The sequence below is a fragment of the Microcaecilia unicolor genome, chromosome 3, assembly GCF_901765095.1.
Source record: "Microcaecilia unicolor chromosome 3, aMicUni1.1, whole genome shotgun sequence".
NCBI classification, from domain to species: domain Eukaryota; kingdom Metazoa; phylum Chordata; class Amphibia; order Gymnophiona; family Siphonopidae; genus Microcaecilia; species Microcaecilia unicolor.
The window spans coordinates 402,041,997-402,061,880 of NC_044033.1; the positions used below are offsets into that span (position 1 = coordinate 402,041,997).

The following is a 19,884-nucleotide window of genomic DNA, read 5'->3' on the forward strand; positions in this document are numbered from 1 at the left end:
TGACCAATCACTTGGTCTTAAAAGGATCTGCTCCTCATCACGAGCAAAAAAAACCTCCCAATGATCACAGATCTTTGGTGACAAATTAGTACTGTCAGCTTATTCATAAGGCCAGATCTAAATACCTATTTCATAAACTAGGGTCTTTGCCACTTAAGGGGGTCTTTTACAAAGCTGCGCTAGCACCTGCCACCAGCTGATTTTTACCGCGAGCTAAAAATGCTAGCGTGGCTTTGTAAAAGGTCCCCTAAATAAGAAGTGATTAAAGGATTAAAGAACAAAAACAAGGTGTTGGATGTTTGAGAAGAATTAAATTAAGCTTGATTTACTTGTTCAGCTTTCTTTTGGCAGCTATTTGAAATTCTATAGGGGAGGGAGCAAGAGCATAATAGGAGACACATAACTTTATAATTGCCGCATCAAATACTCACCCCATTTAAAACTTACATGACATTTTCTAAATCACTTACAAGCTTTTACATCCGGTGAGAGCAACTGTTAAAGAAATGTCTTTGCCAGTTCTAGTTGCCGTATCTTTGGTAGTTGCTCTGACTCTTATTTGTTACATGTATGGGGTAAATGTCTGGAAGAAAACTATCCAGCAGAATTTTCCACCAGGACCCAAACCACTGCCTGTCATTGGAAACCTGCACATCATGAATCTAAAGAGACCCTACTGGACCTTGCTGGAGGTAAATCTATTCTTTCTTTGCGTGCATTCTAATCTCAGAAAGGAAAATCTTATTGGGGTCAAATTTTAAAGGAAGTTACATGAATATCTTCAGCCAGTAAGAACTAGATTCTATAAATGGTGCCTAAATAAAATCAGCGTAAAAAAACCTAGCTTTAGGCGAGACCACTTACATCAAAAAAACCTGGTGGAAATCCCCATGTGTAAATTAGGTGTGATCCCCCTAATTCTTTAATAAGAAGCATACATTTTAGGAATGCCCCCGACCCATCCATGTTCCTCCCATGGCCATGCCCCCTTTCGGATCTGTGTACTAGAATTCGCACGTTTATAGAATATGCCTAAAAAGGTGCAAGTATAAATTCTAATTATTGTCAATTAGTGCTGATAATTGCTTGTTATTGCCCAATTTCCAGCACTGATTGGCTCATTATTCAATGAAGTTACGCATGAAAAATTGGATGCACGTCCAAGTTGCACACGCAACTCAAAGCATCATATATAAAATCTGGGGGTAAATGTACAATTTTGAACAGCTATACATTTAAATTGAAACACTAACCATTACTGCTGAATACTACCCCCATTATTTATAAATGCACTCGCTGTTTTTCAAAAAGATGAGCATTTAGTGGCGGAGTGGCCTAGTGGTTAGGGTGGTGGACTCTGGTCCTGAAGAACTGAGTTCAGTTCCCACTTCAGGCACAGTTCCTTGTGACTCTGGGCAAGTCACTTAATCCTCCATTGCCCCAGGTACAAATAAGTACCTGTATATGTAAGCTGCATTGAGCCTGCCATGAGTGGGAAAGTGCGGGGTACAAATGTAACTAAAAAAATTTATAATAGAGAATACATTAGTCAGCATTTTAAAAATGAGTCATATAAATATTCAGCACTGGAATTTTCTTTATCAAACTCAGGATTAAGAAGGAGTTGGTTATATTCAGAAAAGGAGTTAAAAAGTTTTAAAGGATTTTTTTTATAAACGTGTGTTTGCTCAAGACTTTGTTGTGATGTGTTTGGCTAATTGTAAAAGTGTAAGATTGGTGATGATCATGTTGTAATGGCATTTGAGCATCAATGCTCTCTATGTGATACTGTAATCTGCTGAGAATTTTAAGATTGGCAGGCTAGAAATCCTATGAAATCTCATGATAAATCATTTTAGTTTATATTTATTTTTCAGTGTTTTCCTCTACTTATACCTGTTTTGAAAAGACACATTTAGGAATAGTGAAGGAAGACAAAGAAAAGAATTGAGAGATTTGACACTGTGCAAAATTTAGACTTGTGCAAGACTGATGCGATTTGAGAAGGGAGGGGAACAATAAGGAGCCCTTTTGCAAAGCTGCAGGAGGGCTAGCGCACGGGTTGGGATGCCAAATTGAACTACCACCAGGGTAATGTGTGCAACAAGTGGTAATTCCGAGTTTGGCAAGCACCAAATCCCAAGGTAGAAAATATTTTTCTATTTTCTACCATGTGGGGCATTTCCGGTGGTACTCGGCAGTGAGGACATGTTTGTGTGCTCTGTATGATTACCACATGGGTAGTGCATGAGCCCTTACCACTAAGTCAATGGCTGGCGGTAAGACCTCAAGCCATAAATAGGCGCGCACTAGTTTTAATTTTTGCATACGCCCACTTCCCAGCCCAATAAAATATGGCCTTTTTCCCAGCTACGGTAAAAAGTGGCCCAGTACACGGCCAAAAAACACGCACCCACACTACCACAGACCATTTTTTACTGCAGTTTTGTAAAAGGACACCTCAGACAATAACACACAGTAAATAACAACAGGTAAAGACCCATACAGTCCATTATCCTAACCCCAATTTCTCCATTATCCTAACCCCAAAAGGATTAAATTTATAGAAATTATTTAGTCAATACTTTTGCATAGCAGGCTACCTCACATTGGAATAGGCTCCTTCATAATATTAGAGGTCAAGCTAATTATGTCATATTTCAGAAATTACTGAAATCTTTTTTTGTTTAGAGATTACCTGATTTAATGATTGTTGTTCTCGGTCTTAATTTTTGATTTTTAATGTGAGTTTGTGTATTGTTAATTTTATGTATTATGTATTTAGTTTTCTACTGTAATATTCCTGAGTATGCCTAGTCTCTTTGACATGTAAGCCACGCTGAATTCAGGAGGTATATGTGGGGTATGAGTGTTCTGTCCTCTGACAGCCTTTCCCTGATTGTAATGTGGCTCTGGGGTGGGTGTGACACGTTTTCTGTCATTCTCACTGCAGAGTCACATTGTGGGGGGTGTAGTTATCAGGCAACGTGACTTCACTAGCCTGTCTGCATAGAACTGTTATATGATTGGTTATGCTGTTGCTAGTTATATCTTACTAAAAAAGATATTGTACTCCATTCAACCAGCTCTGAGCTAATGGTGTTTTCAGAATCACGGTTACTCTTTGCCATTGGGGCAGAACCTCTGATCTACAGTTGACTGTGAGTAAACATTGTGTTGTTCAAATAAAGGACTTTCAGAGAGATAGAGTCTTCAGGTATGAACTGGTGTACCAAGGTTATACGTCAGGATATAAGACTTAGAAGATGCAAGTCTTAGAGGCCTGAACAGTAAAAGCTAATTCAGAGGGCAGGCAGAAGGCCAGTGAAAGAAATAACCATTCAGAAAGAGTCTGACAACCCCCTGGGGCGAGGTGGATGTGTTGTTGCTAATCCACACAGAAGGAGGGAGGATTCTGACTGAGAGCTACTCTTACCCCTCCCATCTCCTATGTTCACTAACCTAAGTTTGAAACTTGATTCAGTAATGATCACAGCAGACTTCTCCCTAATGCCCAGATGATCAAAAACAAACGCCGGTGCTAGTGGCTGTTAGCACCATACTAGCGCTGGCGTTTCCTACCGCCCCATGATTAGAGCCCTTGAGCGCGTGAAACAACGCGCTCGAGGACTCTTTGCGCAAGAAGCATGCAAATGCATGCTAAACAGGGCATTTAAGTATTCCTCACCAATGATCAGCGGCCAGCGCACCAAAATTTGGGTCGCTGGCCGTGGCAAACCCTACGCCAGCTCCGAGCTGGCGTTAGGGTTTGCCGATCATTGGGGAGGAATGGTGAGCCCTGTCCAGCATGCAATTGCATGCTGGCAGGCCCCCGTTCCCCCCAAAAGCAAATGCCAACAGGGGGCTGGAGGTCCTGTGGACCTCCGTTCCCCCCGACGATCCCACCCCCCCCCCCCCATGTTCAGGGAGGGCTGGAGATCCAGTGGGTCTCCAGCCCCCCAAACCCACAGAAAATGTCAATTGGCTGCTGCCAGCCAAACTCTCTCCCAACCTCCCACCCAGCGAGCGACAGGGACCCAGCCTGCCTCCCTCCTCTTCCAGTCGACGATGCCACAAAATGGCGGCACCCAGCCCCGCCCATTGCATCCTAGGATGCGCTGGGCAGGGCTACAGACCATGTAAGGGAATCGCTCCCTTACATGGTCTGTAGCCTCGCCCAGCGCATCCCAAGATGCAATAGGAGGGGCTGGGCGCCGCCATTTTGCGGCATCGTCGACTGGAAGAGGAGGGAGGCAGGCTGGGTCCCTCCTCCAACTAAAGGTAGGGGGGCCAAGAGGGGGGTTGTGACAACCTCTACCTCTACTTATCCACACGCTGGACCACCAGGGATTGGTAGGACATCGCTGGGGGGGGAGTTGGGGTGGGCTGGAGGTCCACCGGACCTCCATTTCCCCTCCCCCCCCCATCGCTTGCTGGGTAGGAGAACATTTGGCCAGCGGAGGTGGCGGTGGCGGCCACCACTTGACATTTTCTGGGGGTTTGGGGGGGCTGGAGACCCACCGGATCTCCAGCCCTCCCTGAACATGGGGTGGGGGTGGGATTGTCGGGTGACCGGAGGTCCGCCGGACCTCCAGCCCTCGTTGCTCGGGCCTCATGGCAGGGTGTTTGACAGGTTTGGGCTTTTGACAGCCCAGACCTGTCAAACAAGTGTGGGAGGATTGTGCTGAGCGCATGCTCGGCACAATTCGCCCGCACTTTTACCCGATGATCAAAGATAATTGCGCCGCTTAAATGTGCATGCATTATCTTTGATCATCCGTGCGGTAAAGCCCCGCGCTGTTCCAGCGCTATTTTTAGAGTGCTGTTTGGAACAGTGCGGGGCTTTTGATCATGAGGGTGTAAGTCACTGAAGAGAGAGAGCCACTGCAATTAAGTCCCAGCAAGTCCTAGCACAGCTTCACACTGAGTAGCCTTTTATATTTCCTGCTTGCTGTATACCTGATCCCTCACTTAATACAGACTAATAAGCAAGTACAGAATAGCAGATCTCAACATCACACAGACCAGATATGCAGGAGCAGCTAGAGGTCAAGGCAGATTCAGTAGATAGTCACCCCCACCAGTTCCAACAAAGAGTCAAGAGTAAAAGAACTCACAAATTAACCCAGAAATTCCTGGAAAGTTATCAAGCAACAAAAGAGAAGTATTCAGAGAAGCAAAGCAGGCTCTGGGGAGAAGTTGAAGAAAACATATTTAGTGCTTTAAAGGCAGGGGCAGACAAGGGCACTTGTCTGTCATCAATAGAGACCAGCTATGCACGTTATGAGCAAAAGTCAGCAGAGTATTGCCAGTTCTTAGATGAGACAAATACTGAGCAGAGTCTTGTAGAAAAAGAACTCTCAAGAGGCCACAGATCAAAAGCGTAAAGCGGAAGTGGCTGAGGCTGTAAAGAAGTTAGAGACTGTAATTGTAGATCCACAAGACAGTATCTCCCTATGCTCTCACTCGTCTAAGCATACGTCCAAAAGCTCAAGATCCTCCAGATCAAGTGCAACAAACCACTCCAGCCAATCGGCAGTGAGCTTGGCAGCCCTTCAGGCATGGGCTATGGTGGAAATGGCCAAGGCTCGCCGTCGCCTAGTGAGAAAGAAACTTCCTTGAAGTTACAAAAGGCTGAGTTGGAAGCTGAGGCAGCACGTGCAAAAGTTGAAATGGAAGCTGAGGCAGCACGTACAAAGGTTGAATTGGACATCATGGTAGAGGTGCTCCAGCAAGACAAGGAAATTGCCGAGCTTGAAGCAAAGGCTAATGTCTTTGAAGACACTTTGGGGCAGAATGAGAAAAAACAAACAACTTAGCTACTTTGTCTCCGAAGATCCTGCCCTAAAAAACAATGGTTATATGTTGACACACTGTCCACCATTTACCAGGGCATTGAAACAGTTGGATTCAGGGGAGTCCTCAGATGCTGAAGAGTCAAAACCATCTTTATCGGTGGGAATACCACCTGAGAAAAAAAAGCTCAAAGTACAACATGGCATGATAGCCAGCTTTCCTCCTACCAACTTACATGCTCTTACACGCTCTGACGCACTATCTACAGCTCATGTCCTGAGAGTGGTTAATGAAGCAGATGCCTCACTGCAGCCACAAGCTGCAGAGCCACCTGGTAACTGGAGGCAAGGAGAATTTGAGTCACCATCTCCCAGAGGAACACCAGCTATTCACTTTCATGCAAGCAAGAACCAGCAAGGTGGTCGTATTCCACTTCTATCCCCTCAGAAGACAAGGCCAGCCAGCCCGCAGCGGCTTCAACTGATCAACCTGAAACCTCAACAAGGGATGAGCTAGTAAGGTATCTAGCGTGCAAGGACCTGGGGGGCTCAGGGCTTACTCAGTTCAATAGCCGGCCTGAGCGCTACAGGGCGTGGAAATCAGACTTCAAGGATGCCATCAAGGGTATGAGGCTTACTCCCAAACAAGAAATGAACATGATGCTACACTGGCTGGGGAAAGAAACAGCAGTACGAGTAGAGCAGTTGAAGCATTCATATTTGAATGACCCTTCAAAGGAGTTAAAAGAAATGTGGAAAAGACTCAAAGAGTACTACGGCAGCCCAGAAGCCATAGAAAATTCACTGTTCAACAGGCTGGATAGATTCTCAACGATATCAGGCACAGATAACTACAAGCTGCAAGAGTTGGGAAACCTCCTTCACAAGCTGGAAGCAGTCAAGGCCGAGAACAGTTTTCCAAACCTCAGCCAGCTAGACACACCTCGGGGCACAAAGAGCATCTTAGTAAAGCTACCACACAACATAAGGGAGAAGTGGTCAGTAGTTGGCACTCAATACAAGCAAGAAAATCAAGGGAAATATCCACCTTTTAATGTCTTCACAAGGTTTGTTAGAGACATAGCTAAATGAAGAAATGATTCTTGGTTCATGGTTCAGTCACCTGAATCAAGTCAGTTCCTGGAAGAGAAACCAGTTAAACTGTACAAAAAAACCTATATCTGTACATAAGATAGAAGTGTCATCCTCAATGTGTATACTGACTGATTCTTCTTCCATCACAGAGAATGTAGGGGAACCCAAAGAACACAGAGCACCTCACCCTCTCAGAAAGTGCCGAGGGTTCATAGGGAAACCTTTGATGGAGCGTAAAGAGTTACTGAAAAGGTTTAGATTCTGTTACAGGTGCTGTTCTTCCTCAGACCATCATGCCAGAGACTGCAGAGTACCTGTCCAGTGCACAGAGTGTGGTAGCGACCAACACGTTTATGCCCTACACCCAGAAGGGGCAAAGCCGCGTCCCAATCCTGAGATGAATCATGGCAGGGAGAAGGAAGAGGGAAGTATACCGGCACTCCAAGTCACTCTGAAATGCACAAAAGTGTGTGGGAAGCGCCGTGAAGGTAGATCCTGCACCAAGATAAGCCTGGCCAAAGTGTATCCTGAAGGGCGGCCTGAGAAGCCAATCAAAATGTACGTCATCATAGACAAGCAGAGCAACCGGTCCCTTGCAAGGTCAGATTTTTACGACCTGTTTGAGATCCAGCAAGACTACTCCTCATATAGCATCAAAACGTCTGCAGGAGTTGCACAATTGTCGGGGAGAGTAGCAAGCGGCTTTGTGATAGAAGCAATGGATGGACTCACCAAGTCACGATTACCTGCAATAATTGAATGTGACCAGATTCCAGATGATAAAGATGAGATTCCTACACCAGAGGTTGCTTGGAATCACCCCTATCTGAGGCCCATAGCCAATCAACTTGCACCGTTGGATCCAGATGCTGAGATCTTACTCTTGCTGGGCCGAGACGCACCAGAACTCCTGGAGATCCATGAATCATGCAAGGGTCCATGAGGTGCTCCTTATGCGCATTGTCTCGACCTGGGTTGGACAATCGTGGGCATAGTCTGCCTCAACCAATCGAGAAAGGCAAATGTCAGTGTGCTCTTCACCAATGTCTTAGAAAATGGGCGCACTTCACTGTTTGAGTCATGTAACAACCACCTAACTACCAAAGAGGCTCCTGTTCACAAAGAGCAGAGCATTGTCTCAACACTTTATAAAACCATCTCCGCAGCAGATTTAGGAAAACATCTAGGAAGCTCAGTGTTCCAGACCAACAAAGATGATGACAAACCTGCTTTCTCCATAGAAGATAAAGAATTCTTGAACATTATGAACAAAGAGCTCAGAAAAGATAAGTCAAACAGCTGAGTAGTACCCCTCCCATTCCTTAAGCCCAGGTTTTGACTCCCAAACAACAGAAGCTATACTCTCTCCCGACTTGTCTCGTTGAGGAAAACCTTGCGGCGGAAACCAGAGATGAGGCAGTATTTCATAACCTTCATGCAGAACATACTCATCAATGGTCATGCAAAGCTGACCCCACCATTGAAAGAGATCAAAGAGTGCTGGTACCTACCTATCTTTGGGGTATACCACCCTCAGAAGCCACAGCAAATCCAAATCGTGTTTGACTCTAGCACCCAATTCCAAGGGATCTCACTGAACAATGTGCTGCTCATTGGACCCGACCTAACCAACAGCCTACTAGGGATCTTAATCCACTTCAGAAAAGAACCCATTGCCGTGATGGCTGACATTCAGCAAATGTTTTACTGCTTCTCTGTTCACGGAGATCATAGAAATTATTTAAGGTTCCTGTGGTTCCATGGTGATGATGTCAACAGAGATGTGGTTGAATACAGGATGTGAGTCTATGTCTTTGGGAACAGCCCATCACCAGCAGTGGCCACCTACAGCCTTAGACAAACTGCAAGAGAAGGAGAGAAAGAACACGGGGCTGATGCCAGACAGTTTGTAGAGAGAGACTTCTATGTGGATGATGGGTTGAAGTCCTTGCCTACTGAAACAGAAGACATTGACCTGCTGAAAAGGATGCAGATGATGTTAGCGGAAGCTAATTTGAGACTCCACAAAATTGAATCCAACAGCGCCAATGTAATGAAAGTGCCACAAACTTGAAAGATCTAGACTTAGGAGTGGATACACCCCCACTATAACGCAGCCTTGGCCTGAATTGGGACCTGAAGACTTTATTGCCGAAAATCAGAAATGACCAAGTCTAGGCATGGCCATCTCTAAGGACGACCTAAATTTCAAGATTTGGGCGGCCTTGACCATATTATCGAAACTAAAGATGGATGCCCATCTTGTTTCAATAATACGGGTTTCCCCGCCCCTTCGCCGGGATGTTTTGCTAGGACGTCCTCAGCAAAACTTGGGCATCCCTTTCGATTATGCCCCTCTAAGTCTCACTTCAGTTATTGTAAAAGTAATGGAAGTAATGCTGAAGGAAAGGATGGTGAATTTCCTGGAATCCAATAGGTTACTAGATTCAAGACAACATGGTTTTACCAAAGGTAAATTGTGCCAAATAAATCTGATTGAATTCTTTGACTGGATGACCAGAGAATTGGATCAAGGACATGCATTAGATGTAATCTACTTATATTTCAGCAAAGGTGTTGACATGGTTCCTCATAGGAAGCTCTTGAATAAATTTGACAAGCTGAAGTTAGGGCCCAAAGTGGTGACCTGGATTAGGAACTGGTTGACAGACAGATGCCAGAGGGTGGTGATTAATGGAATTCACCTGGAGGAAGGAAAGTTGAGTAGTGGAGTGCTTCAAAGATTGGTGCTGGGGCTGATTCTGTTCAATATATTTGTGAGCGACATTACTGAAGGGTTAGAAGGTAAGGTTTGCCCTTTTGCAGATGATACCAAGATTTGTAACACAGTGGACACCCCAGAGGGAGTGAAAAACATGAAAAAGGAACTGCAATAGTTAGAAGAATGGTCTAATGTTTGGTAATTAAAATTCAATTCAAAGAAGTGCAGAGTGATGCACTTAGGGAGTAGAAATCCAAGGGAGCCACATGTGTTAGGTAGTGAAAGGCTGATATACACAGAGAGGGAGAGGGACCTTGGGGTGATAGTATCTGAGGAGCTGAAGGTGACAAAACAGTATGACAAGGCAGTGGCTGTAACCAGAAGTATGCTAGGCTGTATAGAGAGAGGCATAACCAGTAGAAAAAAGGATGTACCGATGTCCCTGTACAAGCCATTGGTGAGGCCTCACTTGGAGTAGTGTGTTCAGTTTTGGAGGCCATATCTTGCTAAGGAAGTAAGAAGACTTGAAGCGGTCCAGAGGAAGGCAACAAAAATGGTATGGGGCTTGTGCAAGACATATGAGAAGAGACTGGAAGGCCTGAATATGTATACCCTAGAGAAGAGGAGGGACAGGGGAGGTATGATACAGATGTTTAAATACTTGAAAGCAGGGGCATAGCCAGACCTCGCCAGGAGGGGGGGCCAGAGCCCGAGGTAGGGGGGGGGCACTGTTTAGCTGCCCCCCCCGAGCCGCCACCGCCGCCGCCACCACCACCACATCGGACCCCCCCCCCTGCCGGCCTGCCCACGATCCCCTTCAACCCCCCTCCCGCCACCAACTCTCCCCCGCCGTCGCCGCCCGCCCCGTCGCCGCAAATGATACCTTTTTTGAAGAGAGACTTCCTTCCGCGCTCGAGTAGCGCCTTTCTTCAACAAAGTTCCGGCGATCAGCTGTTTCGACGCTGGCAGTGTCGCCGGCGTCGAAACAGCTGATCGCCGGAACTTCGTTGAAGAAAGGCGCTACTCGAGCGTGGAAAGAAGTCTCTCTTCAAAAAAGGTATCATTTGCGGCGACGGGGCGGGCGGCGACGGCGGGGGAGAGTTGGTGGCGGGAGGAGGGTTGAAGAGGATCGTGGGGCAGGGGGCCAGGGCCAAATCTACGGGGGCCCGGGCCCCCTCAGGCCCCACGTAGCTACGCCACTGCTTGAAAGGTATGAATATAGAAACAAATATTTTCCAGAGAAGGGAAAATGGTAAAATTAGAGGACATGAATTGAGGTTTTGGGGTGGTAGACTTAGGAATAATGCCAGGAAATTCTTTTTCATGGAGAGGGTGGTTGATGCCTAGAATGTCCTCCTGATGGAGTTGGTGGAGAAAAAAATAGTGGTGGAATTCAAAAAGGTGTGGGATGGGCACAGAGGATATCTAATTAGAAAATGAATGGTATAAAATACAAAACTTAAATGGTTGCATATGTGTTTGCATGTCAAGTAGTGCTTAGATAGCAACTCTGGTTGTAAAAACTAATGCTGATGCTGGGCAGGCTTGTATGGTCTGGGTCCCACATATGGCAATCCGGTTTAGGATAGGTTGAAGAGGGCTTTGACAAACTCCAGTAATTTGGAATGTGAGGACAGTGCCAGGCAGACTTTTATGGTCTATGTTCTGCAAATGTCAAGATGAATTCAGATAGGCTAGAGTGGGCTTTAACGACAACTCCAGTATTTGGAGCATAAGGACAGAGCTGGGCAGACTTCTACAGTCTATATCACAGAAATACCAAAGAAAGACCATGGTCAAGTATATAATATTACGTTTATTGCTGATTTAATCATGAATTGATAATGAATGTGACTGTTGGGCAGACCGGATGGACCGTTCAGGTATTTATCTGCAATCACTTCCTATGTTACCATCCAGCTTATAATCGAACGAGAAAAACGCCCAAGTTCCGACCTAAATCGGGAGATGGGCGTTTTTCTCACAAAAACAAATAAAGCGGTATAATGGAAAGCCGAACTTTGGACGCTTTCAACTGCACTCCGTCGCGGATGCGGACAAAGTTGACGGGGGCGTGTCGGAGGCGTGGTGAAGGCGGAACTGGGGCGTGGTTATCACCCGAACAGAGATGGGCGCCTTTCGCCGATAATGGATGCGTTTGTAGGTAGAATTTAGGGCACTTTTCCTGGACCCTGTTTTTTCACGAATAAGGCCCCAAAAAGTGCCCTAAATGACCAGATGACCCCCAGAGGGAGTCGGGGATGACCTCCCCTGACTCCCCCAGTGGTCACTAACCCCCTCCCACCACAAAAAAATGATGTTTCACAACTTTTTATTTTCACCCTCAAATGTCATACCCTCCTCCCAAGCAGCAGTATGCAGGTCCCTGGAGCAGTTGTTAGGGGGTGCAGTGGACGTCAGGCAGGTGGACCCAGGCCCATCCCCCCCTACCTGTTACAATTGTGCTGCTTAATGCTACTAGTCGTCCAACCCCCCCAAACCCACTGTACCCACATGTAGGTGCCCCCCTTCACCTCTTAGGGCTATAGTAATGGTGTAGACTTGTGGGCAGTGGGTTTTGAGGGGGATTTGGGGGGCTCAACACCCAAGGGAAGGGTGCTATGCACCTGGGAGCTCTTTTACCTTTTTTTTTTTTTTTGTAAAAGTGCCCCCTAGGGTGCCCGGTTGGTGTCCTGGCATGTGAGGGGGACCAGTGCACTATGAATCCTGGCCCCTCCCACGAACAAATGCCTTGCATTTATTCGTTTTTGAGCTGGGCGATTTCATTTTCCATTATCGGTGAAAAGCAAAAACGCCCAGCTCACACCTTGGCGAATAAAACATGGGCGTCTATTGTTTTTTGAACATACGGTTCACTCCGCCCCTTCACGGACCCGTTCTCGGAGATAAACGCCCATGGAGATAGGCGTTTCTGTTCCATTATGCCCCTCCATGTAACTCAGGTTACCAGGCCTCTCATGGGACATCTCATCATATGCCACAACCTACACACTGTATCTGTGAACTTTCTTCCCATACTTTAAAAACATACAGTTCCCTTTCTGTTTATTCAATATCCCCTAAACAAAAACTAAAATATCTCAGTAGCAACCACAGCTACTTAACATTTAATATAAGTAGATCAAGACATAGTTTAAGGGTACTGTGGTTGCTACTGGAATATTTTAGCTTTAGTTTTTGTTTAGGGGATATTAAATAATTAGGGGTGTATGTTTTTAAAGTATGGGAGTGAAGTACATGATGGCACAGATATGGTGTGTAAGTTATGGCTTGTGATGGGATGTCCCATGAGAGGCCTGGTAATCTCAGTTACAAATAACACCTGTTGATCCAATAGTTCTCTCCTTTTAAAAAGATTTTTTTGGAAATTGTTAGGAATTTTTTGGGATTTTCTTTAAAATTGTTTTTGAAAAATTAGTTAAGTTAAACTATATAAGGGGCCCTTTTTCCAAGCTGTGGTGAAATGGGCCCTGTGCTACTGATGGAGGCTGTTTTTGCTGCACCCTGAGGCCCTTTTACAGCAATGAGTAAAAAGTCCCCAAAAATAAATATCCATGTAGTAAGTTCACATTTTCCGCATGCCCATTTTGAGGGAGCACTTACTGCCACCCATTGAGGTGGCAGTAAGAGCTCCCATGATAACCTGGCAATAACCCCCTGTGGTAATAATTTCCTGCAATTTCCGGAAGTGCCAGAAATGCCACACACTGGGGGCAGAGCTACCATTGGAGTCCGCGTTAGACCTGCAGTAGTTCCAATTTGCTACACAGAAAATCTTTTGTAATAGGGCCCCTAAATTAATTAAGGTTTTTTTCAATAGACTCCCGATATTCAGCTGGTGACATTCAGCATTTTTTTATAAATGCTTACTCTCGCTGGCTAAATTATCCCCCAATATTCAGTGCTGGGCCATGTCCAAGCACTGACACTGAATGTCAGGAATAATTTTGGGTGGCCTGGACACCCAGAGCTTATGCGGGTCTGTCCGTTATTAAGCCAGGGCCGTAAAAGTTATGCAGCCCTAGCTGAATATCAGGCTGGGATCTGCATAACATTGTTTCTTTTTTGTTTTGTTTTGTTTTTACATGCTTTGCAATCTTGTTTAATTTTGAAAATAAGATTTTGTGACAAGAAAAGACCTTTATGAATCAAGCCCATGAGGGGGGAGGGGAGGAGGTAAGTCTATAAAACACTGTAAGTGCTAAGATTTACATACCAGTGATATACATAAATGTTTAGATTAATGGTGTATATATTCACGTATTATGCACATATGTTTGTAAATGCCAAAAAAATCTGCCTCAGAGCTGTTCTGTAAATATACACATAACTTACTTAGCATGTATTTTACAGGTACACATACAAATAGGTGAAGTGTAAGTGAATCATGGGGAGGGGGACTTAATGTTACTCATGTATTTATAGAATAACATAAATATTGCAGTGGTGGCCATGATGGAGTCGAGAGCAGAAGCATAAACACATTGCTCCCCTGCTCGCTGGAAGTTTAGGTGCTGTTGCATACTCTGTCAGCTTATTTTAGCATGGGAAAATGGAAAAGATCTCCCAGAACTTACCCTCTGGCTCCGATGGCTCTGAGGCATCTAATTCAGACCACACTGGCAGGGGCAGTTTCTCGGTATGCAGGAATGGCAGTGCGTGCTTTGAGAGGAGTGCCGAGTGAGTCAGCAGACCTCAGTACTGACCGGTTATCACTGAGCCCAGAGCAGAGGCTGACTCTCCTATAGCCCGGAAGCAGCACAGCAGCGATATCTGGAGATTCCTTTTTCCGAGATGTTGTTAGAATCCTCATTCAAGGAGTGATAGCTGAGCAGGAGCCTTTGGTGAAATGCCCGGCAGCAGAAAGATCAGCATCTCTGGCTGTAGAAATGGAGAATGGAGCTTCTGGAAGTAACATTCTGAAGTTGGGAGAGAGTAGAAAACTGGACATTGTGGATTTGGAGGCTCTTTGGCAGGCTATTAGAGTCATGGACACTAACCCTCAAACAGTATTGTCTCCATTAAGGACTGATTTTGGGAGTATCTCCTCCAGTGTGGAAGAACATGGTGAGTTGTTTTCTTCTGTCCATGTAGAAAAATCGGGGAAACAGGCAGAACAACTAGTAAAGATGAGACAACTTCAACTGACTATTTTAAAGGAAAGATCTTTGGTTGCCCAGAAGTTAGAATATATGGAGAATCATCTGAGGAAAAACTTGCAATTTTTGAACTTTCCCAGGTCTCCACTTGTTTCTCCTATAGAAATGGTAAATAAATACTTCTGAGAGCTTCTATTGATAACATCTGAGAAGATTCCTCCTGTTGTGAGAACTCAGTATTTGATTTTAGGAGAAGAGCATGGTAGATCAACCCCAGTTGGGAAAACAGAAAAAGGTCCAGAGGAATTGAATTTAACAGTATTCCTGGAAAGGTCCTTGGAGGATATTATAGCTAGAATGACTCTTCTAGTAAATTTCACATTGGAGTATGATAGAGATTATATTTTGAAGCTCTATTTCTGACATCTTAATGAACAGTTTCTAGGCTTTTTTATTCGTATATTTCCTGACATCTCAAGTGACACTGAAGCATAGGAAAGAATTTTTGGCTTTTAGGTCAAGGGTTCTGGCTACAGGTACACATTTATTTTGAAATTTCCTGCAAAATGTTGTATTATATATCAGACTAACCCCCCCCCCCCCCCCCCCCCCCCCGTTTATAAAGCCGCACTAGCAGCTGGCAGTGCACTACTGCCAACACAGGCCAATCACTTTGAATGGGCTGTGTTGACAATGCCACGTAGCAGCTGCTAGCACAGCTTTGTAAATAGAACGGTAAACTTTTTTTTTTGAGCCTAGGTAACTGATTGATTTTGTTGTGGTTAGGCAAGGGAGTGATATCTAGTAGGCTCTGATAGACCAACTTAGAGCTACCACGTTCTGGCTTTAGGCAACTGTTTTGTCTGAGCTGCTTCACTTGGTAATTAGTTTAATTCTTCATTTGTATGATTTTCATGATTTGACCCCCTTTATATTGTGGGATAAATAATTGATAATTTTCCTTTTTAAAATTTGAATTCTGTTCTCTTCAAGATAAATGTATAGTTGATATTATTGTAAAATGTGCATAAATATAAAATAAAAAAATAAGAATATAAATTGCGTGTATATCTCCAGCTTTTAGGTACACACACCTCTAAGTGCATACAAGTGTTTATACCTGTTTACACCAGTTTTCTTTCCTTTGTAGAATTAGTGACACATAAACACAAAGATATAGAATTACATCCATAATTAGAGAATTAACCCATAATTATACAGCACAATTAAATCACACAGGAGTATTAAAAATATAATCTTCTTATGTGGAGTGGAGAATAATTGTTAATAACTAACCTGAATTTGCCTCGCCCTTCTGTTCACTCCTTCTGCCACCTTCAGGTTGCCAAGTGACAGGGACGGTCCTTTCAAAGAAGCTTATGACACTGACAGCTTCACTTCAGGAGTAAATGGCTGATCACCAGTCTACTTTGATCAATTTTTAATTCAGCTTGTAACAAGAGACTGCGAGTTAAAATCGGTGTTGGCTCAGATTTTACAAAATGGTTTACACAGTTTAGATTTAATCCAAAACACATTGATAAAATGATGTATCCAGTCTAAAATGGCTCTTCCGTCTTTTGTACAGATAATCTTAAATTCATTATTGACCAGTTTCTAATTAGTGAACTGAATAAATTAAACAGAATTCAGGGAAATGCTCACAGATAACTATTGAACATGGGAATGATTATATTTTTCTGAAAGGAAAGAAAAACCCTCTTACAAACATTCAAGAGAAACATAATAAAATTAAAGTCATGTAAATGTGATTGAAAAATAAAAAAAAAGATGCAGATCTGAAAGAGTTCATGGGTCCTAAACTATAAAAACAATAAAGCTTAATTAAAGGTCCAGTGTGAGAACAAAAGTGAAAACGCCTGATCCAACCAGTTACTGGTTGTTTGTGCATCTGATGTCACATGATACTAACACCTGCAGAGATTATAACTCTGTTAGGTGAAAGTATAGGGTTGTGTAAACCCTTTGTAAGCAGGTATTTCCCTTGGTCGCATAGTCATGGAAAAGGTAAGACAGGAGTTACAATAGGATGGAGTCAAATTCAGTTTAGATTCCCAAGGAATCCACATAAGGTGTGAGGGAGAAATATTACCACCCTCCTCACAAACCTACTATTATGCCATGCTAAAACAAAAGAAATTTATAGAGAAGAAACAAACCCAGGTATCAGAGGCATAGGAAAGACTGAATGGGTCACCTATGATGTCATCTCTTCCAAGGTAGGGGACCTAAAGGAGGGGGAGAGGAGGAATCCCTTCAGAACTACAATGTACAAACCCTGCAAAACACATTCCTGACCTATATAGAAAACCTGTCATAGTAATAACAATAGAAACTGAAACGAAAGAAATCAGAGATGCACATTTCCCAAAGATGACATATTACAATAAATAAATTCAGAAAACAATACTTTCCCCCCCCCCCCCCCCCCCCTTCCCACCTTTGTTGTCTCTTTTCTCAGTTTTTTTTTCTTAAATTTTTTGATAATGGATGATACTAGGAAGTAGAAGTTAAGATGAATTATTATGAAGCAGTCTTTGGGAAGAGAAAGGTTTTTAGCCTTTTCCTGAAGTTGAGGTTGCTGTTTTCTGTTCTGATGGGAATAGGTAGAGAGTTCCCTATTTTGAGTCCAAGTACAGGGAATAGAAGGCTGAAAATCTTCTGATTTCAAATTGTGTTTTGAAATGGTGATGCTAGCAGTAGTTGTTGTTTCAGTCTGTTAGACTGGACCATAGCGAAGCAGTCTTGGTCAGCAGTTCAGAGATGAAGCAGTTTTGAACCTGAGTCTTTCTGCTATGGGAAGCCAGTGCAGTTTGTTTAGATGAGTTGAAACACTAGTTTATCTATCAATTTCTATATTAGTCTTGCAGCTGTATTCTGTATGATTTGCAGTTTTTTCTGATATTGACACTTAATACCAAGAAATAGAACGTTACAGTAATCCAAGTGAGCTAAGACTAACATTAGGACTGGTAGTGCAAAGGCTTTTTGGTCAAAGGATGGTCTGACTAGGTGTAACTGTCTCATTTTGAATAGTGTTTTCTTCTATAGCTGATTAATATGGGAAGTGAAGGTGAGTGAAGAATCAAGCATGACCCCTAATACTCTGGTTTCAGATTCAACTGTAAAGCTTTGACCATTGAACAAAGATATTGATGATAGGACCTCAACTCCCTGATTTCAGAACCATAGGACCTTGTTTTTTGCACATTCAGTTTCAGTTTATTGGTCAGGGCCCAGGTGCTAACAGCAGTCATACCATTCACTACAGACTGAGTTTGATCTTTGTTTGATGCTGTTACTGGTAAGAGAAGCAGGATGTCATCCGCATAGGATAATAGTGGTTCATTAAGTCCTAGGTGTATTGAGGCAAGGGATGGGGACCCCGCAGTTAGTAGACCAGTAGTTGGAAAGTTGGTTGTTTTGCTTGACAGAATAGCTTCGATTTGAAAGGAATTCACTGAAACATTTGTGCACAGTCCCTGTTATTCCTATCTGATCCAGACGTTCAAGTAGCAATGTGTTGTCAACCACATTGAACACTGCCGATATATCAAACTGGAGAAGAATTACTTGGTCGCCTTTGCATAGGTGTTGTTTGACATATGTAGTTAGAACTAGCAGTAATGTTTCCGTACTATATATAAAAAGAGAGTTGTTTACTAATGTAGGTTTCTAATGCTTTAGTAAAAAGGTGTATGCTTGCCACTGGACGGTAGTTCACAGGCAATGATACATCTACCTCAAATTCCTTCAGTACTGGAGTGAGAACAACTTTGCCCATATTAGGAGGAAGAGAGCCATCTTTTAACAGCTCATTGAGATTATCGAGTAACCAGTTTACTTCTTCCATAGGGATGGATTTGAGTAGGTGTTTTGGGCATTGATCCAGGGAGAAGTTGGCTCGGGAACATTTCAACAGTATTGGTCTTACATCCTCAGCTGTTAGTGGTTGAAGAGATTCCCAGTTTTGGTCAGTTTTGAGTCCTTGGGTTGTAGAACCTCTGGTGATTAAGGCTGAACTACGGGTTGGGCTATTTTCCTCTGTTGTAGTAGCCTTAGATAGTTTGGACCTAATTTGGAGGATCTTATTGGCGAAATGATCAGCGAGGTCTTGGCAGTGGGGCATGTTTTCTGTGAATGTTCATCCTTATTAGTGGAAGCTAGTGTTTTCATTATGGAGAAAAGTTTTTTGTTGTCAAGATCATCTTGACCTATCAGGCTGCTATAGTATTGACATTTTGAGTCAGCTACCTTCTTTTTGTAGCATCAAAAGGCTGACTTCCATTTGGATTCATCAGTAGTATGTTTGTTCTTTCTCCATTGCTTTTCAAGGTGTTGACATTCATTTTTTAGGATGGATAGCTCCTCTGTAAACCATGGCGAATTTCTGGATGTCTTGACCTTTTTAGTAGTAAATGGAGCATTTTTTTCTAGTATAGCTTTCACCTTGGTGTCCCAATGGTATTTGATCAAACCACGTGTAGGAGATATGGTAGTGAGGGAATCTGTTAGCTCCGACCAGAAAGTGACCTCATTGATTTTTCCTCTGGTGGAGATGAGTTTGGATGACTTGTGTCTGTTTAAGCTTGACATACAGATATTAATGCTGAAATCCAGTTGGAAATGGTCAGACCATAGTACTGGCTTCCATTTGAATGAACTAATCAAGCTATTAGGACAGGAAGTCATGAAGTCTAACATATGTCCTTTTTCATGAGTTGCACCCTAGGAGAATGTAGTTAGTTCGCAATCCTTCAGGAATGATTTGTAGTTGTGGACATTGGTGTCTACATCATTTTCTAAGTGTAGGTTTAAGTCTCCCAGGAAGATAATCCTTGCGAATTGTGACATGGCAGAGGAAGTAATCTCTACAAGTAGTGGTTCTGCCTTGGACCAAGCTCCCGGAGGACAGTAAATGAGGAGTAGGGCGATTTGATTTGCCTCTTTTGAATCATCACAGAATTTGCATAGCATGTATTCCAGTTCAGGGAAAACCCCAGAACTAACTAAAGAGACATGGAAAAAACTCTTAAAGATAAGAGCAAGTCCGTTTCCTTTTTTACCCTGTCTTGAAGAATGAAGAATACCATAACCGGGTGGATAGATGTGGGGCAGTATCAGACTATCA

The 19,884-nt window shown here is 43.6% G+C and overlaps 1 protein-coding gene across 1 annotated transcript in view; it reads left to right on the top strand.

The window, feature by feature from the left end:
- Window positions 1–506: 506 nt before the first annotated feature.
- The window catches only part of LOC115467073 (cytochrome P450 2K6-like), an 84,841-nt gene continuing 65,463 nt past the window's right edge, over window positions 507–19,884 (top strand). Inside the window, exon 1 of the mRNA XM_030198753.1 lies at window positions 507–692. Within this exon, the coding sequence (XP_030054613.1) occupies window positions 507–692 (186 nt within the window). The remainder of the gene's footprint in view (window positions 693–19,884) is intronic.